The 27,517-nt window shown below is 38.9% G+C and overlaps 3 protein-coding genes across 4 annotated transcripts; 1 reads left to right on the top strand and 2 right to left on the bottom strand.

Annotated features, from left to right (window-relative positions):
* Positions 1–2,087: 2,087 nt before the first annotated feature.
* LOC140948663 (uncharacterized) lies at positions 2,088–4,528 on the top strand. The gene is made up of 2 exons (XM_073397933.1): positions 2,088–2,196; positions 3,289–4,528. Exon 2 carries the CDS (start codon positions 3,302–3,304, stop codon positions 4,163–4,165), a length of 864 nt encoding a protein of 287 aa, XP_073254034.1. The 5' UTR covers positions 2,088–2,196; positions 3,289–3,301; the 3' UTR covers positions 4,166–4,528.
* Positions 4,529–6,617: 2,089 nt separating this feature from the next.
* On the bottom strand, positions 6,618–15,647 carry LOC140947918 (uncharacterized). The gene is made up of 4 exons (XM_073397143.1): positions 15,476–15,647; positions 13,683–14,063; positions 10,414–10,518; positions 6,618–7,590 (listed from the first exon to the last, which is right to left on the bottom strand). The coding sequence occupies exons 1-4, from the start codon at positions 15,528–15,530 to the stop codon at positions 6,941–6,943; spliced, it is 1,191 nt and encodes a 396-aa protein (XP_073253244.1). The 5' UTR covers positions 15,531–15,647; the 3' UTR covers positions 6,618–6,940.
* A 2,892-nt stretch (positions 15,648–18,539) lies between these two features.
* LOC140948420 (sialate:O-sulfotransferase 2-like) lies at positions 18,540–24,493 on the bottom strand. 2 transcript variants are annotated; one of them, XM_073397657.1, is made up of 6 exons: positions 23,797–24,493; positions 23,674–23,706; positions 23,172–23,213; positions 22,400–22,714; positions 20,642–20,707; positions 18,540–18,597 (listed from the first exon to the last, which is right to left on the bottom strand). In XM_073397657.1, the coding sequence occupies exons 1-5, from the start codon at positions 23,816–23,818 to the stop codon at positions 20,652–20,654; spliced, it is 468 nt and encodes a 155-aa protein (XP_073253758.1). In that variant the 5' UTR covers positions 23,819–24,493; the 3' UTR covers positions 18,540–18,597; positions 20,642–20,651. The 2 variants fall into 2 exon arrangements, with proteins under 2 accessions (XP_073253758.1, XP_073253757.1); XM_073397656.1 differs by lacking the exon at positions 18,540–18,597 and having other exon boundaries at positions 20,434–20,707.
* Between the last annotated feature and the right edge of the window lie 3,024 nt (positions 24,494–27,517).

The raw sequence follows: 27,517 nt of genomic DNA, 5'->3' as shown, positions 1-27,517 counted from the left end.
CTGTTACGATAAATTTTTAAAGACATCGAATCGGTGATACAATTATTTCACTGGTAAAATTCAATGAAACTGTCACAAACCTGTCAAACTAGAACAGAAACAAAGAGATTTGGGGCTTAAAGGTTTTTTAGAGATTAAAAAAGGGCGCAAACGAAAACAGTTGCAGTCTACTTATGATATATATTTACTCTTAAAAGGGTGTAATGTGCACGTGCCAAACATTATCCAAACTTTTGACAAAGTAAGCAGCAAGGTTCGTACAGTGAAATCCCGCCTTACGACCCCTACGTTCTACGACCACCACTTTTATTACCACTATATTCCTTAGAACCAAACGCAAAAACAGTGAGTCAGTTTATTATTTTGAAGACTCCGTTAATATGGCACCTCGTTTTACTACCAGGATCCAACCCAACGGTGGTAGCAGTAACTGGTTTCCATGCACTGCGCTACGAATTTAGGAGAAAGTTGTCTTAAGCTTGAGTCCTCCTCTGTTGAAGTTTCGTTCATGTTGATGTATAGCAAAGTTAATTTTTCTACGTAGTATCACCACTCTTGCTGCTTTTTTTGTAATTTGTGTAGAATGACCCCAAACTTAAGCAGTAATCAGTGTAAAAAAGCACAAATTTCATAAATGATCGAATCCCACTAGCTCTTGCATGATTAGGCTGCCTCGAGTCTAGGTGTCCCAGCGTCCGCAAGAAAGTATCAATGGTGATCAAGAGCCACAATAGTTCTTGTAAATTTGCAAAAGAACGGAAGAAGAGAGTACTGCATGAATACTGATGTTTAGGAATAGAGTCTGGGAGATCTAATTTTGTCATTGGGGAAGGATTTCGAAGTCCACCTTTTTCGTGTAACCGAAAAATGCGCCAAAATATCCACGTCCACAACTGAGTTTTGAATCGTTCTCCACGATCCATGCTTATTCATCGAAGAAGCACTTCTGAGGGTGCGTTTTAGTTCCCGGGCTAACTTCGTATTTGTCTACGATTAGTGCTTTCGAAAATTTCCGTTTTTTCCGGCCTTCATACAAAGCAATAGACCATCGTTTTCACTTTGGACGCAAGGCCAAACTAATATGTGTTTCAAGAAAAATCGCATTGGTCCCATGATTGGTGAGGGTCGAGTCTTAGGGCGCTGTCCAAAAGTCAGAACTGGCCGGCTGGACCTGTCATTTTGAAAATGAAAAAGGCTTTTTCCAAGAGTCGATGAAAAACGATTTCCTTCGTTCATACTATTTAGGATTTCACTGATATGGCTGGATAGCTTTGATTAAAAGTAAAATTTTCATTACGACGGGAATGTTCTGGCCGATCAGTTCTGACAAATGGAAAGCGCCCCAGTAGGCGTCTCGTTTTGGATCCTTCCCATGACACCTTGCGCGTCTTGATATTCCTCTATATTTGAGCGTCGCTTGAGACCGAGTCTCCCACACCGTTTGATCAAGAAAAGGATACTCTTTGTTGAGGACACAAAAAAAGACCGTGTCGTTTTTTAAATGCAATAAATTAGACTTACGAGTTCACAGTTCCGTCTACGCGTGAGCGGAAGTCGTACCCCACCGGAAGTGAAATTTTACGCTAAGCGTGAACGGTCTTTAAGCCGAATAAGTTCTCCACTAGTTTGCAAACTGAAAAATATCGTCCTTCCAGGTTTACAGACACAAACACAGAAAATGTCAAGAAGTGTATACAATTACAGACTTATTAGGTTAAACGGACTCTCATGGTTTACTGACGGTGATAACTTCGATTAAAGTGAAAGGTTTCGAATCTGTTGAACTAAGGCTGCCGATCAAAAGAAAAAATATTCGCCAATAAAGGGGTGTGTGTTTTATAAGAGTCGCATCTTGTCTACGCCACGCCTCACGTACTACAACAAACTGAATTCCTATGTTCACCATTTATATGTGCTCGATCATATATAAGTTAAATTCAGCTAAGAAAACTTTTAACTCCAAAGTGTTACTGTTCGAGAAACTTCCTTTAAAAGCGAAAACTAGTTACAAACTAAATACGGAATTCGAACCTCTAAAGTTTCATTTTCCATCGTGTTCTCGTGATAATATAAGCTGAGTAGAATTTACATTTACCATTCAATCATCAAGTTTATTTGGGAGTTATCTGCCAAAAAAGAACCCACTGCCAAGATAATTCTGCGCCACAACAACCTCTATTCTGAACGTAACTACAGGTAACTTTCACGGTCATAATGTACCATATCAGTGACCATGGACAAAAGTCAATAGAATCATTTAGTTAACAAAGAGTATGATTATTCAGAGATCGCTTAAATATGCCAGACGGCACTATGGCTGATCCTATCAGGTACAGTTCAGCTGGTACGGGTGGGTCAGCTTCTCTCGTTGATGGTTGCAACAGCTTAAGATGACTTAAGTTGCGGCATTAAAATGTTTCGTCATCGCGGTTTACCCTACAGTATCCCTGCAAATATTCAGTTCAAACAATACACATTAATGTGTTTAACATTTCTTTCATTACGTAAACTCACAGAAGAAACATTTCGATATTTTAAAAGTTACTTCATAGCCATGAGGCCCAACGAAAGAAATACATCAGCGATTCATTAGCGGAAGTAGCCAATCTCATCAATTTCGCAATTTGCCACTTTCCGGAGTCGCTATATTTGGGGATTCTATACTGAGTCTGCGGAACAAAAAAAGGAAAGAAAATATCGCCAGTGGATATTAAGTTTGAACACAATTTAACCCCCTAATTTTCTGCGATAGGAATGTAGGAACTCTAGAATCTCTGGGCATCCTAGTAAAATTAACTTGATGAATCACTAACAGCATAATACGCTAGCGCGATGTCGTGCCTTCGATCTCCGCTGGTCGAACCCCAATACTCAGGGTTTTAAGTAGCTAGGAAATGATAAGGTACTGCCTTTGTCCTGCAAAAAACTTCTCCATTCAGGGGAGTAAAGTTCTTGTTCGTGGTGGTAACAAATTTAATGCCACCATATTAAAACAAGGGCCTATTTCGGTTTCATTGTTTTCTCAGTTTACTGTCCGGTAATGTCCGAAGAAGAAACAGGGACCCGCTTTGCATTTTAATCTTCAATCGTCTTATATCCTCGTTCGCATCTTCATTTGACAACGATACAGTTGACTTTAAGGGAAATTTTAATGGTTAGAACATACAAATACACCGATGTAGCCATAAACCATGAATTAAAGCGGAGTTGTTTGAGCCACTTTGGTGACCAAAGGGCTTTTTGAGAGAAGTTACAAAAGCTGTTGTTTTTGTTGTTGCTCTTTTACAGATGATTTCTGAGGATGTCATCTTTGAAGTCACTGGCAAATTCCGAAGACCAGTCACCGTGTCGGAGTGAAAATTCATCCCTCCTTCCCATACAATCTAACACAAAGCGAAATGGTCGTTGCAGAATCAATTTGGTTTACACTGGATACATTTTGTACGTAATGTTGCTGTTATGGTTGATCGCTGGCTCAGCCCTCTACTTTGTACGTGCGTATTTCTGTTGCATAAAAGAACGCCACACTTCTTTCAGGTGTTCAAACTTCGTTACGTTTTCTCACTCGCAAGAATTAGAGCTGGCGTGGTTGTTATCTCAAGTCGTCTGTATGGTGACTTTCGCATTTTTTCTAAGGAAGGTTCCAGGATTTCTCGGCTACTCTGTGATATTAGGAAAAGCTATTCGTCTTCCATCTTTTTGGGCTATTACGATACTGCAGATGATGGAAACGATCGGATTTGCGATCATCATATACTTCAGCGATTTAACTAAAATGCAGATCTCCTTAGTGGTAAGCTTTTGTCTGCACGGAATGTCGTTGATTGCAATCATGAGCGTTTTAAACTTTACTCCAGTTAATCCTGTAAAGAACTTTTACAATAACTTAGCACTTTTAAGTTGCAAATTGACGCTAATTGTGCTGTTCCTGCAAATTTTCATCATTTTTACAATAGGCTCGGTTCAGTTTGCTTTTAAGGTAACAGGCCTGGACGACTTGGGAAAGTCAGCTAATTTTGTTAAAGTTTTCAGACAGCTGCGAGAATTTCCGCAAGTCATTTTTTACTACAAGGCGTCGGTGTTCTTTTTTCACAAGCTCTTCTTGGATAACAAGAACATATTATCTTCCGGTGAATATTTGAAGTTAAGAAATGAACAAGTGTAAAGATGCTGTACATAGGAAACCCCTTGTCACCCGTGGAACCAACGTAAAACTGTAAATTATTCGCTTCATGTACAGATAATTTTTTTTTAGAAAAGGAAAAAGTTAGAGGACCTTAGAGATTGTGTTCAGGACCCCCAACAGGGTTCTTTAATCCCACCATCCAAACCCATGCAAATTTTCCCTCAATGCTTTAATCCCGATGATTTTCGGTACTCCGCATCCTGTTCATACTTTCAATCCTGAATCATGAGAACGGCGTCTTCCGATTTTGCTGTACAAAAATCCCGAATCCCGGCCTTCAAATAAAGCAAATCCTGGATTCCAAAAGAGCCTTGCTTGGGGCCCTCTATGTCTTTTCCAATGTTTTTCGATTTTGAATTGTTCAAAATAATAAAGTGTATATTTACTTACTCCTTTCTCTATAACTATGAGAGCCCCTACACATGGCTGGAATATTTGAACTGTTGACCTGCCACTGAAAAAGCCGGCATAACGTTAATCACTAAAGACCACTAAACCTCATCGCCTGAAGGAGACTGACAAGAAGTAATATAAGCAATCAAAACTCGAGAATTACATGAAGAGTTACTAGGCGTTGGACGAGTTATAAATATAACGACATAAGATAAGTGTTACGTTATTGCGCTTCAAAGAATATCACCTGAAAAAATGCTTAAACAATTTTTCCCCCGGTTTTAAACCCGTAAAGTTTAGAAACGCATATTCCAACCTATAAAAAACAAGTCCTTCCGTAAAGAAGCACCCTCAAAAAGGAGCCGTTGAAAATATAAACCCCTCCAGGGTTTATTTCAAAATTTTTTGGCCAGCATATGAACTGACAGTTCAGATAATCGCTTCACTTAGAAGTGAAGTTAACTTGGCCGTTGGCCTTGTCCTCTTTACCTTCCTTCCTCAGCATCTCGATGAAGATGTAAAACAGCCTATAACACGTAGACCCTAGTGGTGTTGTTTACCTTCCATGGGTTTTGTGCGGGAGGGGAGGGTGGGTATTTAGGGCAATGCTCCGGACCGAGAGCAATTAGCTTCTTGCTGTTACAGATGCCCTGTCAGCAACAGGCAAGGCAAGTAATCTTTTTTGACTGAGTGTCATAGGAACGAACTTGTAATATTCTGAAGGTACGTGCTAGAGAGACATACGGGTTATTTAGAGGCAGACTTCAGGATTTGATAGGAGTGTTGATATATTCCACATTGGTCAGGGCTTCGTGGTTGCATTCTTTTTCCACATGATATTTTATTGTTATTTCGATATTTTGTGTCGTTTCTTACAATTTTATTTGATATATTTCTACGTACATTAAATGGTTCGTGTCAGTGACACGAACGAAATCTTCTAGACTACTAGTATGGTGGCCTGTAGCCGTCCTCAGGTTCAACGCAGGCGAGCAAAGAGTTGACAAGAGTTGCATGCGAGGGAGCAAGATCTAGATAAACCCGCGAGGAACACGACGCGAGTTTGTATCGCTCTCTCGCATGTAACACGCTTCTCGCGCAAATGGGGGACTACTAGCGCCGGGTTAAGAAATGATCCTACGTGAATACAATATTAAGGTGTCTTTTCGATATATCCGATCACAACGAAGCTACCACCAACTAAAGAATGTTTTAGTCTATAGTCGGTAAGCATATCTGGGCTAATGTGATTTAAGTTGTATGATGAAATAATATGTAGGACATTTACAGCTGATCAGAAAAAAGAATTACAGACCAATCAGCTGAACAATTTCAAGCTATACTACCACGAAAAACGTTCATCTTCATTCTTTAACTTGTTGGGTAAAACCCTGTGAAGGGTGTGCTAGATATAACACTGTTTAAAGATAATCAATATCATCTATGTCATAAACTTATCCGAAAGAAATCAAATCTCAGACAAAAATCTGATCGTAAAATCAAATAATCATATTTATACAATAACACTTCATCCTGTTTTGACTTGAGACAAAAACAATCAAGAAGGTAATTCTATCTTAAGCAACATTGCAGCTTTGGATACCGCCCACGAAAACAACTGTATGCAACGTGTCCTTTCGGTCGTTTTGGGAAAACTGAGTTTCATGTCCCATCTCAAACACTTGAAAATTTGCCCGTTGCCAAGTCCAAAAAACAATGAGAACTATGTAAAGTTAAACTGCTACTTAGTTGTTTTTTAAAAAATAGCAACTTTTTTTCTTCAATCGGCCTGTGAGCAAGTCTCAGGCACTCGTTAAAATTCCCTATTCTATTCAAGGAGGCCGGCGGCAATATTTAACGTTCAACTTTCCCTTCCTACATTTGTTTGCACTAGATACGCCGCTAAAATAAATTCCAAGAGGAATAAAAAGAATGAAAGTCTTTTCGGTGGAAGGTATATTTTCATCTAGTGACATTTTTGGAAGACGATTTTGCTCTTAAGATATGAGCTATAAGCTGGATAATAACCAGTGGCTCAAACACTTGGGATCATGTATACTAAATGAGCAATTTAACCGAGGAACCCTGTAAAGCTGAAAACTTCAGACTTTATCATTCTGGTTTAAGAAATGATATTTCAGGAAGCATCCTGGAGAGAACGAATTCTTGGCGTGAGAAAAATGTAGATTAGGGAAGAGAGTTCCGTTCCCCTTTCAGTGATCGGATGACCGGGGCACACCCATGAAACTTCGAGATTTTTTCGACAATAAACGTCTTGTAACAAACTTTAAGTCGATTGCCACAACATGCCTGCCTAGTCAAAGACTTTAATGTCAATCGCTCTCGCTTCAAACCTGGGCTTCAAACAACTTCATGAAGTTCTTTGTAGTCTGATCCTTGAGGAGATTTCGGTAACGTATCACCTGCATCATGTCGATAACCTTTGTTCTCATACGAGTTTACATCCTCTTTCTCTTCCGTCCCAGCCTCATCCTCGCTCTTATTCAAGGGATATTTGCTATCAAGCTCGTTACTATTCTTTCTTCTGATTGCTAAGCGTCTCATAATCGCATAGTCGACTTTATTTGTCACCTCTCCATCGTCCTTATCCATCTGATATTTTTCCTCGAGCTCGTTGTAGTTACTTTTTCTTTTCACTGCTAGTCGCCTCGGAATTGAACGATCTCCTAGGTTTGGGAGCAAAGATGTACCATCTGCCATGTCTACAGACTTCCCTGTGGCTGTGTCTTTGTTAGGTTCCTGAAAGTGCACCCGCGTAGCAGTATTGGAAACTTGGCCGTTCTTCACGTTTGACCTAACTTCTTTCAGGATGGACCTGGTTTGCACATCGTAATGCATTGGACTTACAGTTATTTGGGTCTCAATTTGTTTCCTCGTTTTGTATTTCAGGCGCCAAAGAAGGAAAGCAATGACGCACAATAGGGCGGCGATTACGCTGCTCAGGGGAATTACCGCTACCGTCCAATGTATGTATCCGTTAGGAGGTTGACCTGGAATTGAATGCATTATAATTATTATAAATACTTCAAATTAGAGAAATTCATCAACGATATTTTATGAAATTATTGAAGAGTGATATTTCCCTCAATCAAAACATCCTGAGATACCTCGACGCTCGATTTGGTACCCCGTCAATTATAATTAACTGCATGTATCAGTTTCATTAAACGTCCCTTGCTGTGCCTTCGCGGTTCAGAAACAGTATAATTCACGAGCTCAACCTTCGTCAATTTTCCTTGAATTGCTCACAACAAAAATAAATAAATAAAATAACGAATTAATGAATAAATAAATGAATACATAAAATTAAATCCAATGGGCTGGTTATTTGAACGAAGTCTAACTTAGACCGCGGTTTAGGAAATCTTTGGACCTCCAGATCTCTTCCTTAGTGAGTTACTGATGAAACTGTTCACGATAAATGGTGTTTCAGTAAAAGCGCTCAGCAAACTGTAAAGAGCTTAGAACGCAATTTTGTTGAACAGTGGCTAAACTCCGTTTAAATAACTAGCCCATTGCCTTCACACTACTAGTAGTGGCTCGGGTAGTTGTGACATTGAGGCGGACTAGTGAATTTCTTCAATGCCCCTTTGCAATAGCCTCAGTGTTCAGCCTCCCCTCCCCTCAATCCCCGATTTTGTTTGAAGGAAGGGGAGGTTGTACACTGGCCTTTACCCTTTAGACGTAAAGTTTTGTTTGCATATACCGCTGTATTCCAAACAAAAAAAACGCCATTCTAAAACAGCCCTGGTCGAGGCACCGTAATCGAATCCGACGACAGCATATATAGCAGAGTTTTGAAAAACATAAAAAATTCTACTATGTTCAGAAGAAAAACAGGAAAAACTACAATCACAACGTTTATTTCTGGACAAGGCATGAAGACGGTTCTAATAAGTGTAGTGGACGTCGAAATGCGGTTATTTGAGTTGTGCTTATCCCCTATGTCATATCAATCTTTCATTTCATAAAGTGGTCTGTTGGCAAACATTTTGAAGAAGAAATCCATCAGAAATAAAGCCTCATTGCATTCTTTTTTACACTTTTTAAGGGCCATTAATGTGACGGCCACCTTGGAGACAGAAGAAAGTGACCATGTGGAGAGGTTTTTGTCCGCCAGGACGAAAAAAAGTAGCCGTTGTAGAGCTTTGTAGAGAGGTGGTAGACTGGGAAAACAGCCGACATTTGGCGACGCTACCACTGGTTTTCCCGCCAAATGACGTCTGAGAAATGAGCGCAGAAATTTCATACTGGTGACGCGTCAATACCCAGATCTGGGTAGTGCTTCTGATTGGCAAGAGCCATTGGGACTCTTCTGATTGGTCGTGCTGTATAGAAAATTAGATTCAACCAATCAGAAGCACTACCCAGATCTGGGTAGTGACGTGTCATCAGTATGGAATTTCTGAGCTCGTTTCTCAGACGTCATTTGGCGGCCCGGGAAACCAGTGATCGCGTCGCCAGATGTCAGCTGTTTTGTCAGGCTAGAGAAGTGGCCGTTAGCGAAGGTCTTCTGTAACTTCATGCTTAAGATTTCATTTTGTGAGTTGAAGCTCATGATCACTGAAGTTTATTCTCGGGTCCCATAAGAACCTTTCCTTTGGAGTTATTTCATACATCGTATTACATTTACCGCCCTAGAAAAGTGTAAAAAAGAATGCAATCATAAGATATGGCTTAAAGTATTCTGGTGTAAGGCTTTTATGAAAATTACTCCATTTCCTAATGGATTCCGTCTTAAGTTTTCGTTTTTAAAAAACTGTTGATCGAAACGAAGAAAACGTCAATATAAAAGATTAAATTTTCCTTCGCTATATCCTCGTGTTCTTTAGAATAAATATTACTCGTACTATAGACAGGGGCACCCAACGAGAATTTAGTTCAAAACCGCTAAAACATAGCATTGTTAAACGTATTTTGGTATTTAAACGGTAGATATAGGCATATTTTTATCCCCTAAAAGTTTTTCATCTGTTTGGATTTCCTAGCTGAAAGTCTAGTGATCCGAAAATTATAGGGATCAAAACTTACCTTTTCGAAAATTTCAGCCAGAAGAAAGGCTCCCGAAAATTCTAGGTGACCTTTTTAGGGTAAAAATCCGTTAAAAATAGGCAATTATACCATATTTTAGATGTTCGAAAATCCTAGGAGAAGCAGGCAAGCAAAAAAATTTTACAACAAATGTTCCGAAAATTCTAGATCTCAAATCGTCTTCCGAACAGATATTTTTCCGAAAATTGTCGTTGGGTGCCCCTGTATAGACAACACTGATCGATAAGTCTCCTAATGGGCGAAAACTTTAAAGCAGATTAGCTTTACAAAGCAGAGAGTTGTTCCCTATTTTAAACATAGTTCGAATGAAAAAATATCCTGCTATGGACCAGTTGGTGTGAGAAAAAGAAGTAAAATTCCAATTACGCTCTCAGTTAGAAAATTTGTCAGTTAGATTGTCAATAATTTCTGCCCGCAGATTCTATATATAGAAAGTCAATTACTTTTATCACCAGCACTTTAATAGTGATGGATATGAGATAATCAAAATCAAACCGTAACTGTAATTATATACAGAGCATTATATATTAAAACACGAATTATTTTTTGGAGGCAAAGAAATATTGAATAATATAAAAAATTGTAAATTCATTATTTATTATTATTATTATTTTATTATTATTTTCTTTACAGAAAGAGAAGTCTTTCAAGCCCCTAAAGTAATTACAGCGTTCTGTATCAGTAAAGGTCACTAAGGGCAACTAATATTTTCGCATTTGTAATATTTATACGTTATTATTTTCTCAGTTTGTTCAGCTTACCTTTCTCAACCATAACTACAGATTCTGAGTTTCTCCGCTTAGAAGTTTCCCTGCTTTGAACGATATTTCCTTGTTCTTCACAGATGACACGCTTGCTTGAACACTCTGTGGGAGAAGGTTAAACGCGAATTACAGTATTATCGCAGTTCCGGGTGATGGCTCACGGTAATATAATTTTAGCGTGCATTGATCTATACGAGGAAGTTTTCAGGACAAGGAGTGGACTAGTAAATTGTAAAACTTGACAATGTTATTCCGTAAGAAAGAAACTTGATCGTCGTTGGGAATCCGCCCGTCGCACCGCCAGTAAACACCTTTTCCTAGATATTTTCTTTCAAGACCTTAAACCAACTTGTCATTCTCTGCGTGACTTAAGGAAGGAATGCACTAAATCTCCAAACCAAAATTAGCTTGGTTTTCATTGCCCTTCCGGAGCGTCATCTTTGCCTATTCAGGCAAAACAAGTGTCTGCTATGACATCCTGTCTCAATATGTGTAACAGGCTGGCACGCAGCCTGTACGTTAGCCCAGTTTTATATGCGAAGGTGCATGCCTGCCAAGGAACTGTTTCATGTCGTGTGAAAATGACCAAAACACTTTAAAATAATACGAGAAAAATCTTTTACGGTTTGATCTGTCTTGTTTTAAACTGAAAATATAGTATAGGCTCCTTAACGGCGAATTTGGAGAAACGAAAATTAAACGGTACAGACGTCGAATTTAATTCAGTCGAATAGACCGACTGTTGCCGAAAACAGAACACAAAAATAAAGAAACAGTTAAGCAAAATTTTAAATGTATTGTAATGTTTTTATGAATTGAGTTCGGCATGGCAGTAGCGCGACGTTTGAAACCAAGTAGAGCTACTGTGGCCGTGTAGCGCTACTGTCGTGCTAAAGTCGACTTTAATACGATAATACGATCAATTTAGTTCGGCACGGCAGTAGCACGACGTTTGATACGGGCCTAAGGATGACAGTCATTAATGACGTAAATTCGAAGTCCGGCTCAGTTCGGCGGTTTTGTCCTTTCAACCGATTGCCGTATAAAACAATTTCCGGTAGAGCAATTTTTTGTCACTACACAGAGTAAAGTTTCGATTGTTTGTTATTTTGGTCATGAGGCACTTCAAGGGGGCCAACGATAAAGCTTAAAATCTGCAGTGAGTTTGCTGAAGGTGAAAATTAAGGCATTCTAAGGGACTTGTAGTTCGGTCACGTTTACGGTACACGTTCAAGTGGCTTGGGATGGACCGCAGAGGGAAAGGACACCTATTCTCTTTTCAATCTCCCTTTCACGCTATTTAGTGTCAGTGTCAGTGATGTTTTCAGCATTCAAAGGAGAGGTAAATTTTGAATAAATAAATAAGCAAACAAATAAATATAACTTGCGCTATTTTTGCCTGTAGAAAGTGTATTACAGAAGAAGTCAATGTTATGATAAACCGGAGGAGCAGAATGTAAACAAAATTTACACATTAACAACCGCGGCAAGTAGTTAGACCTGGATAGGAGTTATCTCTTAAATTTCGATATTTGATACTAAATTCAATTTAGCAACTAAAGAGTTATTTGGACATTTAAGTTTTGTTAACATGAAATAATTTTTAGTTTTCTAAACATTAAACATGATAAGAAATGGTTTACACAGTAACACAACGTTTGTAAAAACTATTCAGACTTCTAAATGCAGCTGAAAGGTCCCCAGTGAAATTGTGAGAAATCACTAATGATAAATGGCAAATTAAAAAACAATAGTTTACAACTAGATAAATTGTAACTAACGTCCGTAAGAACGAATTGCTGTAAATAACAGAAAACTATTTATAAGTATTAAAACTTACATGTCTATGAGGGATTTCATAAACGTTTTACAACCTTAACTGAAATGTTTACGATGCCGTGAAGCCGCACGCTTTTAATGCCTTTTGAAAACATTCCACCGATTTTACACGCAAACTATAGTCGAAACAAAGCACAAAGGGTTTCCTTGTGCAGCTGTAGCGTGACTAAATATGAGTTTCGTGCATTTTGACGATGAAAGCTTTTAAGATGTGTTAAAAAAAGAAAACTGACGACTTTGAAAAATCAGTAACGCAAGAGACTAAGGACACTTGCGAACAAACTTGTACATTCACAGTAACAGTATAACAAGTTTAATAAATTGATCAAGGTTTTTTAACCTATTAAATTAGTTGTACAGAACTCCGGTGTGACAATTAAGATTTTAAAAAGTACTTTGACATTTAAAATGTGGTAATTAGACGTTATGTGATTCTATAATGAAGGTGTATTACGTCAATCATTCACTCTTCCTTTCTGTAGACTCCTAATATCTTATTTTTGTTAAAGTTGAGTTTTTGTTTGTTCCAATCAGCTGAGTTGAAAGGATTGCAACCTATATTTTGGTCATAAACGGTGCTCTAAAGAAGGTGGATTAATATGCTAACACTACTGGAAGTAAATGACCCGAGAACAATAGGCATTCTGCACGATGAGATAAACGGATTTGGCTTTTAAAAATTGTGGTATTTATGGTTTTTGAAGGTTAATTGGTTTTTAATGAGTATTTAAAAATGGATTGTTTAAAGGTGGATAGCAGAACAATTTCAGGCTTACCATCTTTAGCTTTCTCTCAACTTTATGGAGCGAGGCATGATCATCTCAGTGTTTCGTATCGGTGGAACTACGTTAACTTAGAGCACTTCGCAAGCAAACGGAAACCAACAAAATCTTCCCACACACTCATCTCATGACAGGTATCTCAGAAATTATGTTTAAATGCAGTCATGCAAAACGATCTTACTCATAGATTGGTAGATGTACGTGATGCTCAGTGGTTCCACTGACTGACTTTTCCTTTCCCATTTCCACTTCATACAAAAGGAAGCGAGATTATCTAAATTCATACATGAAGGAAACAATGGCCACTTCAACTTGGCTGAACTAGTTATTTTAGTCATTGGCGGCAAATTATTTTCGTAAAGAACTGAAACTCTTCTTCAGAAGCCCGTCACAGTTTTCGCCAATTTAGAAAGGTCGGGAAACTTATTATTGTACTTTAGTGTCTTAATATAAATTCTAAGGAAGTAAATGTAGTATTCGTCTAAATTGGTGAGTGAGGAAAGAAAGGAAAACTCTAAGCACGCGAAACGGAAAGACCGTCAGTCCTGTTCACAAAACTGTATCAATTCGCACTAACTTTTGTCACAAATTACTTTGGGTGTTTATTTTGTTGAATCTTAATTTGCGATCGTTAAGTTCACTTACCGACAGGTTTCTCACAAATGAAGCCGGCAAAGATGGATCCCTTGACGTTTCTAAAGACTCCCTTAGTTCCTGGAGAGAAGGTCTTAGTCATAACCGCGTACGGTGCACCATCACGAGGCTGCCATCCATGCCACTGGTTTAATGTCAGCGGTTTTCCACTCACCCAGGTCCAGATCCCCCTTGACGTCATTCGCAAACCGATGTACCAACTGTTGTTAAACCTGTTTGTCCTGTTTTCAATCTGATCTCTTAGGACTTGCCATTCATGTTCTGTTTCTATGGATACAAGATCTCCGCCATGATATTGACAAGACTTCCTGGCGTCAGGCCACGTGACGCCTTCCTCGTGAATGGAAAAACATGAACAGGTTTTAGGCGTAACTGAAAAAAAAAAGGTTATATTTGCGCAAACGTTAATGATAATAAAAACGGTAACGATGCTATGAAGATAACGATAATTAGAGTCAAAGGTTTTGCAATACAACATTGTAACTCTCTTGTAAGTTGTAAAGCCTTTCAGTTGTGATAACAAGTTTGTATGGGGTGAGCGTGGATTTTTCACCCTCATACAAATCAAAAACGAAACCTTTCCATCTCCAACTTAACACTATAGAATACCCTATTCTTTATTTACTTTCATTTTGTAGACAACTGCTCGGCTGTTTAATCGACTTTAAGATTTTGGATGAATTGTAGTCTAAAATGTTTCCTTCCAAGCTCAATACTAAAAACGAAAAGAACTCGGAATTTTTTCCGAGCATTTCTTAGTTGTACTAAATAGCTATCTCTAATTTCATATCACTTAGGTGGCTGAAAAGAAAATATAATAAATGAAAAGAAGAGCCCGAGGGAAAACCACGCCAGAGTTTCTCGTCAGTCTGTCAAGATTATACGAGGCCCTTTAAAAAGTTTAACCGGAATTCAGTTTAAGGCAGTACTTTAGTGTTATTAGTTTTTGTTGCCGTCACAGTATCATATTCTGACAAAACAAAAATTGTTTACTGTTTCGTGATTTTCTATTTTGGACTTTGAGTTGTTCTTGCAACATTACAAAATGCGACACTTCCTATGGCAAGTCAATATTCTCCTAAAATGATTGTCACAGTTTCGTTTCTATAAAACAAAACACGGAACACTCAGAAGCTTAAACAAGTATTTATTTTAACAAAAACTTAAAAGTTTTCTTGGGTGCAAGGAGGCCAACAAATTGTAAAAATTGTTTGATTCTGCCACAAAAAAACGATTCCAATTTCTGAAATTTCAAATGTACGACAAGGACGCTGAGGTGGAAATATCTTGAGGGTTATTTTAAAAAGTTAATAGACTTTTTCAGGTGACGGGAAAATCGCACAACAGCCGCTTAAACCAGGATGCGCACGCCAATAAAACCTTCACTTGGGAACAGTTGAAGTTAGAGGTCCTGGTTTTTTTTCATTTTTCATTTCATTTACCAACACCTTTTTGAAACCAATAGCCAAAAATTATAATTGTTCACATTGATACTTTAGAGGCCTATATCCTATGAAAATGAATTTCTACCCGTGCAAACTAGAACAATTAAAAAAAATCCTACAAGCCCCTTCTATAAACGTTAAGTGATTCGATTTCCTGGTGAAACTCAGTCGTTACCAGGATCAAAAAATATTTGCTTACCACAGAAAGTTTGCTTCCACCATGTGTTTTCACCATCATATGTTATACTGCTTACGATATTCGAAACTCTCTGCTCATCAAAGAGAATCGGTGCAATTACCTGAAGTGCGACTATATAAAATACTAACAATCATTCTTACCTTCGTTTATGAAAAGGGCAATCAACATTATTCCATAAGGAAGCTTTAGGCCCATCGTGACTCCTATTACGATTTGCGACAATCCCTCGCCTTAAATGATATGTTGTAGTCTGTGGTGCTTTCAAAACCTACGCCTATATCGACACATGTTATTCCCAAATTCGGCTCCTTCGGGAGACCAAAATATTTACGTGGTTGTCAACGGCAAGGCTCGAAACGCAGTGATCCTTGAAGGACGAAAATATCAAATATTAAACTATTAGAATGTTGGGTAGCCTGTGATCATGACTGCTCTCCCTCTCTCCTCCGCTGAGACTCTCGCTGGGTACCCCAACAAAAATAGCAATAATAGAAAAACAGCTTCTCTCTTCCCCCTTCCCACCGTCCCCCGCGCGCTTTCTTTTTCCCTCCTCTGGTCTCCCAGTCTCCCTATGACACAAGAAAGAGGAGCCGGCCAGTTGTATAAATAATGCAACGTCGAACGTAAAAATGGAGGGATATAGGCTGGAATTAAAACTCAAACTTTGGATTGAGAAAGAACCTGACTTGCCTGACTTTAATATCTTATTCGAGAAAAGTTAATACAAAGCAGAAATATTAGCATGTATTGTTAAGGTTCGCAAATCACACAAACATAACTATTTTGTTATTTGCTGTCATTGATTTAGCAAAAAACATTGATTATTTTTGTAACCATGGTTGGCAATGTACCTTGGTCAAGAGCTGATAACACACCATGGCCATACAGCACGGTCACACAACCGCCCACCACGACCAAACATGATCAGCAAGGAAAAACCATCCCAGCCTACAGAATCTGCTACAAGCCAGCGAACCCTTTGATTCAAGTTTGGATCATAGACCGCGACTGAATAAAGTAGCCCTTATATTTGGGTTGCAGGGACTTGCCCCACCTTTTCCAGTTTTTATTGTTGTACTTTTAACCTCATTAACAGCGATATACGACATTTCTGTCAGAACACCACTAACAAAATAAGAGTCTCAGCCTCAGTTAAGTTGCTTAGTTCAGTTTATACACACAATTTACAATTTCTTGAACAATCTAAAATTCAGCGAAAAACAAATGATCATGAATAGGATCCCACTTTTCCTTCATGTAACTAAATATGTGCAAAAAGTGGTTGTTCAAGGATTTTGATATTTCTTATGCCTTACGTACCATTTAGAAAAAAAGTAAAACTGCTGAATGAAATGGCATAACATATAGGTATTTGGCGTAACATATGGGCACATGGGCATATGGCCTTTACTGAAATAGCTCAATAGTACTGTTCACTTATTTCTACGATTATTGCTGTATAAGCTTATCTACTTTTTATTATTCCTGTATATTCTACTGCTATTTCGAAAAATAAAACATGAACTCAATTCTACTGCTTCGTATTATAAAAAGCTATACCGATATATTTCAAACTGTCGAAGCTCTCTTGACGGCATTTTCTGTCACCTAAATTAATGAAACCCCTATGCTATTGATCTCCTTCAAGGATCATCCCCTTAAAGGAACTGTGCCACGAAATTTAACAAAATTCAAAGATCATTACACGTTTCTGGGAAACTGTCCACCTACCCCTCCCCTAAGCCAACATTTTGCACTAAGTGAGAAGTAAGTGACAATGTTGGGTTAGGGGAGGGGTAGGTGGGCAGTTTCCCAGAAACGTATAACGATCCCAAAATTCAAACTGTGGGAACAGCAACCAAACTTAAGTGAAACATAAGAGTAACCGCTCAAAACATGAACAGAGGGTATAACTGGCGCTTTCCACAAGTCACTCGAGATCTTCCAAAATGTTTCTCGGAATTTCTCAAAAAGGTTGCTCAAAAGTTGCGCAAACAACAATCAAAAGTTGCTTTTTGTGACGAAAGTTATTCAAAAGTTGCTCGAAAAGACGAAAACCTTTTTTTGGTCTGATGCTAAAATACGCAAATTGTACAACAAAAGTAAGATCTCTAAGCATTCTTGTGTAATTTGTTGTGCTAAACAACTTTGTCCTCAATTAAAACTAAAAGATGTAATGAGCCAATAAAGTTGTTGAATGACCTTTTTCACCCGAGACACTCCAGTCAGTCGAGTGTGAATCTTCGTCCACCATTTTGAATTTTCTCTAAAAACCGCTGACCGAGCCGCCCGGCTACTTTTACTTTGCGCCCATGATTTGCCCCAGGGGGAGGGATTTGGCTCCTTTTTTACAGGAAATATTGGCCGTATTTATACTAGAAGACGTCTTAGACGTCCAGACGGATTAAACGTCTGGCCCGGGTTGCTCAAAGCATGGTTAGTGCTAACCAGCGTTAAATACCATGGAAACCTATACATTTTGATTCCTCTTAACCAACGGTTAGCGCTAACCAGGCTTCGAGCAACCGGCCCCTGACTGTTAAGTGCGTCGTTAAGTGCGTTGGGTTTTTATACTAGATGTCTTAAACGTCTTAGACGACTAATTCATCTGTTAAGTGCATCGATCGGACGTACTTAACTTCAGACGTTTCATTTGTCTGACGTTTAATGCGTCTCCTTTATTAGAAGATAACTAGAGAGATTGCTCAGAATGCAAGAAGTTGCTCGAAATACGAGAAGTTGCCAAAAAGTTGCCGAGCAACTTGTGGAAAGCCCTAAGTATAAGAGACTCAGCAAATACAAAATGAGGCGTCACAGATGGAAAATTGGAAAAATTTTTAAACGGATTAAAACTGTAGTTTTTGAAAACTTGTTAACCGAACAGTTTTTCAAAGTTCATTTTATGGTTTGTAACGTTTGATATAATGCTTGGGAGACATATTTGTTTGACCCAAAGCTGTGATTTTACCATTCACAAGTAATTTCTAATTGGAATAATTTGAAATAATTTTTATCAAAATGCACCAGGAGCCCTTCCATTGCTGAATGAACTAACTAGCCGTGACGCAGCCCTTTTAAGAACCAACTCCAGTTATGGAACCTCTATCCGCTTCCTGAGGGTGCGGATTTAGGAAAGTTACAATTGCAATAAATGCTCTTTTATATCGACTAAGTGAACTACTTGGCTTCTTGTCTTTCTTTGTGTCGAAAGTAGACGTTGCGTCATAAGTATTTCATCATTTTAGTCCCTTACTTGATGAACCTGCAGTAAAAGGTAAGTAAGAAGTTATGAAATATCCAACAGTTGTCGAGTCTGTACCTCTGCAGTCAGTATAATTTTAAGCTATTTTAGAACTCAAGAAAGCGAATTTTACATAAGACGATAGGCCCTTTGCAGCTAGCCATTCACGTAGTACAAAACCGCCATGTTGGAGAGCAAAAGTCGCATTAGGACAAGACAAACAAAGAAAATTACTATTTCAAATTATGTACGTCTTTTGTTTGTCTTGTCCCAGTGCGAACGTGAATGGCTAGCTGCAAAGGGCCTATTACCGTATATTAACTGGCGCTTATCAACCCTGGGCTTATACATCTCCGTACGGGGTTTTAGGAGGGCTTATAACCCAGGGGCTCATTACCGACGTAGTAAAAACCTCTTCGAAACAAGCTATAGCAGTGCTGATTAAATAATTTTTGCATTTACTTTCTGGTTTTTAATTAAGCTTTGAACAGTCATAATAAATCGAATATAATTCAGTAAATCTAGAAAGGGGCTTACAATCGCACGTTTTTTTTCTTTTGTTTACAAGTAGGTGGGCCAATAGCTGGGGGTGGGGGGAGGTGTTATTAGTGGTGGGGCTAACAAGAGACAGTTTGAAGTATTAGCGGAGCTCTCGCGCGCGAAGCACGCGCAGCGGAGCCCCATAGGTAAGAAAATGAAGTAATCTACCCATCCAAGAAAATTTGGTAATCACGTGACTGTACGCCCGAACGACCGTTCGTCCGTACCACAGGTATACCAATGTAAAATAACTCAATCAACAGGTTTGGCAACCCAATTGCAACTCCAGGTTATTTTGGCGGGAAATCGCCGCATAGCCACCGGCGTCTTGTAAAGCAGAGACAACTAAAGAATCAATAAAGACGAAAACGGAAAGCGGAAATTGTTTCTGTATCCGTGTTGTCTAAAGTATTAAGCTTAGATTAGGTCCATAAATTTAGAATATAGAGCAAGAGAAAGACAGAGAAAAAGAGAAAAGCGGCAGGGCAGCGAAGCTCAACGAGAAAAAGGGCGACAGAGATCTAGAGCGAGAGGTAAAAAACAAAGGAGACATTTTTCGTGGAAGAACATGAAAATTTTGTATCGGCGGTGACAAAAGGAGAAATGTTGGCGGCCACCAATGCAAGGTGAAAATGGGCGGCAGTGAAAAAAACGTGAACGAACACACGTACGACACTTTCTCCATAAAACGTGTAACTAAGAAGTTTCTGGAAGATTCAGGTTGTAGCCGTGCAAAACAACGGCAAAGAAATGTACAAAAAGGTGTGCTGCACGTGCAAAGTTGATTTTTGCTAATTAGACCTATTGTTGTTTTTCACAGTTCTCCAGCGTTGCCTTCGCCGTTTAGAATTACACGATTTTAAGGTGATGTTACACGGGACGATTCCCAACGACAATTTTTAGCGCAACGAAGCGTTGCAAAATTAGAACAATGTTGCAAACATTTGAAACAATGTCGCAACAACAATGCAACGCTGTGTTACGGTAAAAATCGTCGTTGCGAATCGTCCCGTGTAACATCACCTCTATATTTTGTTTGAACAAACTATAAATATTATCGAGAGCTTCGCTTTTAGCCGTGAATAAACCTATATATTATACTGTAATTTACTATAATCATGCAACCTTTTCTACAAGGCTTCTTCCTTAGACATTCGGAAGGAGTGAGATAAGGGAAAGTCCTGGGAATGAGGTTTCAACCCCCTGCCAAGGTTTTTGTTTTTCCTTATGGAAATTCACCTACGATTTTATTTCTTTTATTTTACTTGCCACACAATAATAGAAATTACAAAAATATAGCAAAAGTAGAAGAAAGAAGTGGCGAGGAGACCTAACAGAAACTATAGGAATTTATGAGAGGTTAGGCCTCCTCGAACTACGGGCTAGAGCTGTTAGCATCAATTGAAGAAAAGATGGCGAAAAGAGCGTCTTTGATTGCAATGTGTTTTACTTTAAACTTTAAATCGATTATACCAATTCAAATAGTCTTGACACTACGGCTCTTAATGTCTTACTATAGATATACCTGTTCACTTTTATATCTGCCACCATTTTCTGGCAGCATCGCGCTCTGCTGATCGAACTCCAGTAACTAAAAGGGAAAAAGCAAATTAATATACGCTAGATGATACTTTGATACAGTTCGTCGCCATCACTTCCGAATTTGCGAAATCGTCGATTATACAATACGGGCCCGCAGTAAGAGGCTTTGAAAAGCAACAACCTATAAATCGCCACGCCGTTAACAATGGGTGCGTTCGATTAGCCGCATTCCGAAATACGCCATAAATTTTGTAGACTGTTCACAGTCCCCTATTTTTTCGTGAGATCGTCGAGATATAGCGCATCTTAGCGTTAATGGCGGCCATCTTGATTTTCAAATGTACCTAGGGGGCGGGCGTCGGGGATTATATCTCTAGGGGGAGTGGGGCGAGAAAAATAGAGATAGAGAATGGGGTGGGCCGGAAGCTCTAAGAACGGTTCACAGGATTGGTTTAGAAAACAATAGATAGCCCTAACCCCCAAACAACTAACTTGAACCCCAACTCTGAAACAATAGAGCTTCGAGCCAACAAGAACCTATCAAATTAGAGGTTCTAAAGAGGTTCTGGCCAATAGGAATTTTCCTCGCTTCCTCCCAAACCGCCCCCGCCCCCTAAGTAGTTTTGACACAGTCGTGCAAGATGGAAGGCCGTAACGCAAAGCGCTCGATCTCGACGATCTTATGGAAAAATAGAGGACTGTGAACAGTCTATGAATTTTGTAACAAGTCTATTTTATCGAGATTTTTGGACCAATGGAATACTGGCTGCTGTATCTGAAAACTGCGTTTCGCCAGATTTGCAGATGTTACGATGTAACGAATCGTGAGTGATTTCTAGAGTTTATTTCATTGTTCTTATTCCAGAATACAGTCAAACAATGAGCCCTTGCTGAGCGGGAGGATTTGAATTCCTTTCGAACCACCAAACAGAGCTATTGAAATCTAGATCACGCTGACTGCGTTGTAGCCTGCCAACCGCAGACGTATTTCCGGTCGTCGCTTCTCTCCCTACGACCGGAAATACGTCTGCGGTTCGTAGGCTAACTGTGCTCAAGACCGTGTCTCAGTTCATATGATCGCATCATTAGTCGATGCAGTTAACTCTTTAAGTCCCAATATCCACTCACAAATTCTCCAAACTGGTCTCCATACATTTCCTTAAATAATGAGTTGAGGGAACTTGATAAAAGATCAAGGCATTTTCTCTATGGTGATCATGTTATTAATTCTCATAACCTTATCTCTTGCCAATGAATGGATATTTTGAGGAGAAAATTGATGTCGGTCACTATTAGGACTTACAGGGTTAATAAACTTCTGTGCCTCAGGCTCTTCAGTGTGTGTGGGAAGGAGAATCCACCCAGCCCATACTGGTAAGTATTGTGGTGCCCTCTCTTGGCGTACTGATAAGCCAATAAATCAATAAGAAAAAGGGAGTTCGCAGGTAGTACCGTCTATTGCAGGATAACCGTTTACCAACCTGCGTTTTTTTTCTCGGGTGTGTTTTTCGTTCGTGTTCGTAAAGTAAAAGGTTAAACGAAAAAAATGTTGGGGGATGGCGGAAGGAGAAAAAGGCAGGGAGAATGGTTCACTCTGCCTTAACTTTCCCCTCGTCCCCTACGCCGTCGTTTTCTCGTACAACCTAAAGAGTCGTGCGTTTTTGTCTCTTACTTTACGAACCGAACAGGAAAAAACACACCAAAAAAAGACGCGTGCTACGCATGCTAACCGTTTACCTACCCGCGTACACGGAATTTCTCCATCGACCGCCACATGAATCAAAGGGATTGTTAGTGTGTTCGATAACTTCGTCAGGTTTTCTACATTTGATATCACATTCCGAGTCATCTGCACGTCCATATTTATCAAAATTGTTTCCACAGAAACAGAGGTCACCATTTTGAAGACCAGCGTAAAGGAATCCCTTAGCAGCACACTGGTCTACACAGTCTTGTTTCGTTGCATATCTTTCAACCTGGTATCCAAGAGCTCGAGCATTGATAAGGTGAAAGTTGTCGTCTAATGTTTTGTCGTCCTTGTAACAGCCAATAAAATCTGTAGGCAAATATTAAGGGATGAGTGAGGGAATGAAAAAATAACCAAGATATAGCTAATAAATTTCTTTTGCGTAAGTCTACTAGAGATGAGAGATGCATACAAACTCCCCTAACACTTCTTGACGGCAATAAGCTCAAAATAAGCTTATACTACTTTCTAACATCAGTAATCGGCTCCTGCTAACATATACAGAATCATTTCAAGAAAATCATTATTTCCTGTTTGTAAACTCGATCATTTTCATTACAAAAAAATTCCTTTTCCGGACAGCGTGCTGTGTCCCAGGACCTCTCGGGCTGATAAGGTGTAAACTCGATCAAAGGGGTACATTTCCTTAATATTTTTTTTGTATAAACTCGTTAAACCATGACCATTAAACCATGGCAAATTTACAAGCTTTGCCATCCGTTTAATTATCACCGTTACTTTGATAGAACAATCCTTTATGCGATACCTGGGTTTGTGTCCACCACTTCGATATTGGCGATTGTAGAACCTGGCAATTTATAAGAATAAACATTAGTGGTACCTGTTAATTAATGTTTTAGTTCTCATCTGTTCAAAGAACGAACTGTCGACTTTGAACGCAAATCGACACCTTACAATAAATAGATCTGGGAGTCATACCTTTATTTCTGTAAAATTACCAATCTAGGATTTGTGGCCAAACATATGCGATACTAAATTTTAAAAAATGTATCATTTTTCATTCCCATAAAATTGATAGCAGTATATATGCGAGTAATATTTTAAAGTATTTAAGGAAACCTGAGAAATTTCTCTAGTACTTTTGTTGGCTATGGTAAGAGATTTACCAAGGAATGTTATCGAAAGTTACGTCGTTCCGCTTTACATGTAATTACAATAACCTCAGCTTTTCGGACGGTTCGTCGAATTGAAGTGGGTTGAGAGAAACAGACTTGTTAATTAAGAGAGGGCACACTGATCATACTTACCAATCATGAATGCCAAGATCCCTAGTATTAAGCCTAGAAAAACAAATAAGATTATGAAAATCAGATCTAGACGTAAAGGAATAAGAGGAGGCCAGTGAAATGAAGCTTGCAACATAGCCTTACCTGAAAGTCTTGGCAAGAACATCTTGGATTAAACTCTTCCTACTGCGCGGAAATTAAACTTCGGCTTCCCGTTGGGAAGATGGCAGAGTTCATGTACTATTAATGAGCACCCGTGAATTACGTTATATTCTACGATAACGCAAAGCGAGATTCAACCTAAACCAGCGAAACCAACAGCTTTTTTTCCTAAACACTTAAGTTTTCCCGAATGATGGAGACGAACATTTTAAGTTCGTGAGTTGCGATACGCGCTACTAGAGCGTTGTGAACTTTTATTGTCCGAAGGTTATGCGCCATGAAAAATTTAATTGCCGTGTAGTTTTTGGAGTGTCCTCTTCAAAACAAGAAAGGGTAAACGTTATGGTTCATTTATTGGTTCTAAGAGCAGAAATGTGACCGCCCAAAACGAAAGCTCAAAAGTGGACAGGACATCCTCGCATAAACAGGCCAACTTTCTTTTCTGAAAAGGATTTAGAGACCTGCTGATCATAGAAGAGTGGTGGATTTTCGTAGAAAATGTGTTTTATTCACCTTAGATCATTATTTACAGCTACATTTAGGAGTTGACTGGTACGCTGAGGGTACCTGCATGTGAAACTTGACGACACGAGAAAACAAAATGTAATAACACTGTCTTTGAGTTTATCCTTTCAGCTTGTGCCAGGAGCGCAAAGAATACAATGTTGTCAGTTGCGCTTAAATTAGAATGCTTTTGAGGGCTGAAGTGGTGGAAAACTTTGTCTAACAGTCAAGGTTCTCACTGTCATTCAATTTATTTATCTGACCAAATCGCTGTAGGTAATCAAGTAACGTGCATGTTACCAGTAACTATATTAATTCTCTTTTATTTAATAGAATAACCTTCTCGTTAGTTTCACGCAGAGGATGATAAGCCCAGTACTTGTTGGTTTTCCTTATAAACCTGATTATAAATAAACCTGTCCCGTAAAATCTTTCTCAATGTGGCTGAGATGTTTCTGGGAAAAGCTGGGACAATAACATTCTCTTATCCTGAAGGGTTGGCGGGGGCGGTTGTGGAGGACTCAAGGGAAGTTTGAGTTGAGAGGTAGGAAGATTGGGAGGAAGGGAAAACAGGAGGGGGGTTGGGGAGAGAGGTCCTTTTAAAGCCATCCACTCGAAAAAGACGCCCTACTCAAGGCTTTTTGAGAGAGCTTGTCTACCTAAATTACTGCCAGAAGTCAATTGTGTTGTGACTGTCCACGCGTGTTGCTTGGGTCCGAGTGTTGTGGCGAACTGGACCATGGGACTGTTTTGGAGGCACGAACTTTGCCCCAGTTTCCAGGAGTTTTCAAAACGGCCTAATAGCCTTATATCAAATTAAAATAGGATATTGGCCAAGTTCTTTTTTGGGCGTGTTGTTATTATGGACCGAGACGAAGTTGACACCCACCTATATAAAGGCCACGGAGAAAGAAAGAAAGAGGCCGATATACAGCAATCTTGACCCGAAGAAGCCTGATCAAACAAGGGTTTATCATGTCATATGGCCAATGAAAACAACAGAGAGTTTATAATTTTAGAGCGAGGAAGATAGGCTAGCCATATCAGAATATAGAATTTGCAGTATCCTGCACGGTCGCGGAACCAGCCATATATACACTGTATATACAAAATATTTTCGTGAATTTAATTTTCACGGAGCCCTTTCGCTAAGTTTTTGAAATCGCCAAAGTTAGCACTCGCGAAAATAGGTAAGAATACATGGAGACTAACATAAAAGTACCTTTTTCGAGATAGAGTCATCGATTAATAGCACCAGCAAATTGTTCAGAATAAATATCAACAGCGAGGTGTGATGAAATTAAAGGGTTAAGTCTGAAGTCAGTGTACGTCTAACTTAAACGCATGAAAGTTCAAATGACATTGGTAGACATTTTGACTTTGGTACAGCTATGAAACTTTAAAAATCTTATTTATACACATTATAATTAAAGATACTAGTCGTCATCTATCGTTTTTTCACAAGAGCTACAGTTCTCCGCTGGGTAATTAAAAGGAGGATAACATCCATGCTGCATTTGAAAGTCACTCAGCAAAAACCAGGCCACCTCATTCGGCTTTGCACATGTCAACCAGCGAATGAAAATCGACTTCCATTTGTTTTTGGCAGGGCCACTCAAGTACTCTCCAATTGGCAGTCCATCATTTCCACTAAAATGGGCATTTAGACAGTCCCGGATGTTAGAGAGGCATGGATTCCCGCCAATGTAGATGACTTTAGAGTCTTGGCTGATCTCATAGACGCCAGGTAACCGCGTCGACTCGTAGTTTTCGTTGATGTCAAAGCTTCTAAGGGCCGTGGTTAATGGACGCGCATTTAACCGCTCACGGTAATATTTCATGTGTTTAAGGTCATCTTCTGATATCTCAAAATCATATGCATCCACTGCATAAGCCATCCTAACAAAAAGATATAAAAAATTTAAACATAGTTTTTAATGCTTTTTTACAACATTTTATTACACATTTACATACAAATATAAAAGGTACAGAAGTTACAAAATTATCATTAACCTTATATATAATAACAAAAGATTAACAATGAATAAATGCAAAATATTTAGCTGAGGCAGCATTCATTATAAAACGAAAAGAAGTCAGAAGTCATTACGTAAGCTAGTCACGATAGTCGTAAGCAAAAATCGTACCCTCTAAATCGGCCTATATACAGACATACAAAGGAATTAACAAGGCCATAAGGGACGGCGGCGCCAAAAGATAATTGAAGTTTTTAGATGCGGTTTAGAAAAGTGCATTCTTTAGGTGGAGACTGATTAGCAGAAAATTGAGATTAGGAGAAAAAAACAAAAAGCAAAAAGAAAACATCAAAACAAGAAAGCAATACAAGCAAGAAATACCGTCAGGACCAGTGGCTTTGTTTATCTTCAAAGTAATAAGTTTTTTCACGACTTCACCGTAAAAAATGATGCTCTTGCATCATAAATACATGGGATAGGCTTAGATGTTGTGGTTAGTGCCTGATGCTGTTGCTTAATGGTGTCTGCCAGTTTCATTCCAACAGTAGCGAAGAAACAATTTAATAAGTTAGCTTTTTCTTTAGCATCGCCGCGTATAGTTTCCTTTAAATAGCGCACTTTTGCGCACGAAAGCATTTTCAAGTTTTTTTGCTATGTTGACTCAATGAAAAGAGCTTTGTTGACAAGCTAACAGTAAGGAAAGTAAATTAAAATAATTTATGACATGACAGATAGAACTAGAAGAGGAAATCATTAAAAATATTAATTATTTCAATTTTTGATTGATCGACCATTTCCTCTTTTTCAAGGTTGTTTTTAGCGAAAGTTGAGACTAAAGAGATATATAAAAGATATTTAATAAAGACAAAACCGCCCTAACTTTTATCACGATTAATTAAGTTATTATAAGCGCCGACCTTTTTATGTCTTCTTCTTCTCCTTCTTCTTCTTCTCTTTTCAGGTTTTAAAACAGTCTTTCAAGTTGTACTGCGTCTAAGAAAAGCCTTGCAAAGTTGCTGGCGACGGTTAGCGGCTTTAAGGCGCAGTTCAAATGGAGTTCGTTACTTTTAGGAAGCTCGCGCTCTATAAAATTTTAAAACTCCCATGTCATGCACGCGCACACGAGAGCTCAAAGTCTAGTGCCCAAGTCTCTTAAAGATGAGGCCGAAGAAGTGGTAAAGTGATGTGGGTACGAGAAAAACGACACAAATCTGTGGAATTTG

The sequence above is a fragment of the Porites lutea genome, chromosome 9 (assembly GCF_958299795.1).
Source record: "Porites lutea chromosome 9, jaPorLute2.1, whole genome shotgun sequence".
In the NCBI taxonomy this organism is placed as follows: domain Eukaryota; kingdom Metazoa; phylum Cnidaria; class Anthozoa; order Scleractinia; family Poritidae; genus Porites; species Porites lutea.
The sequence above is the reverse complement of the archived record's forward strand: the minus strand, read 5'-3'. Positions and strand labels throughout refer to the sequence as shown.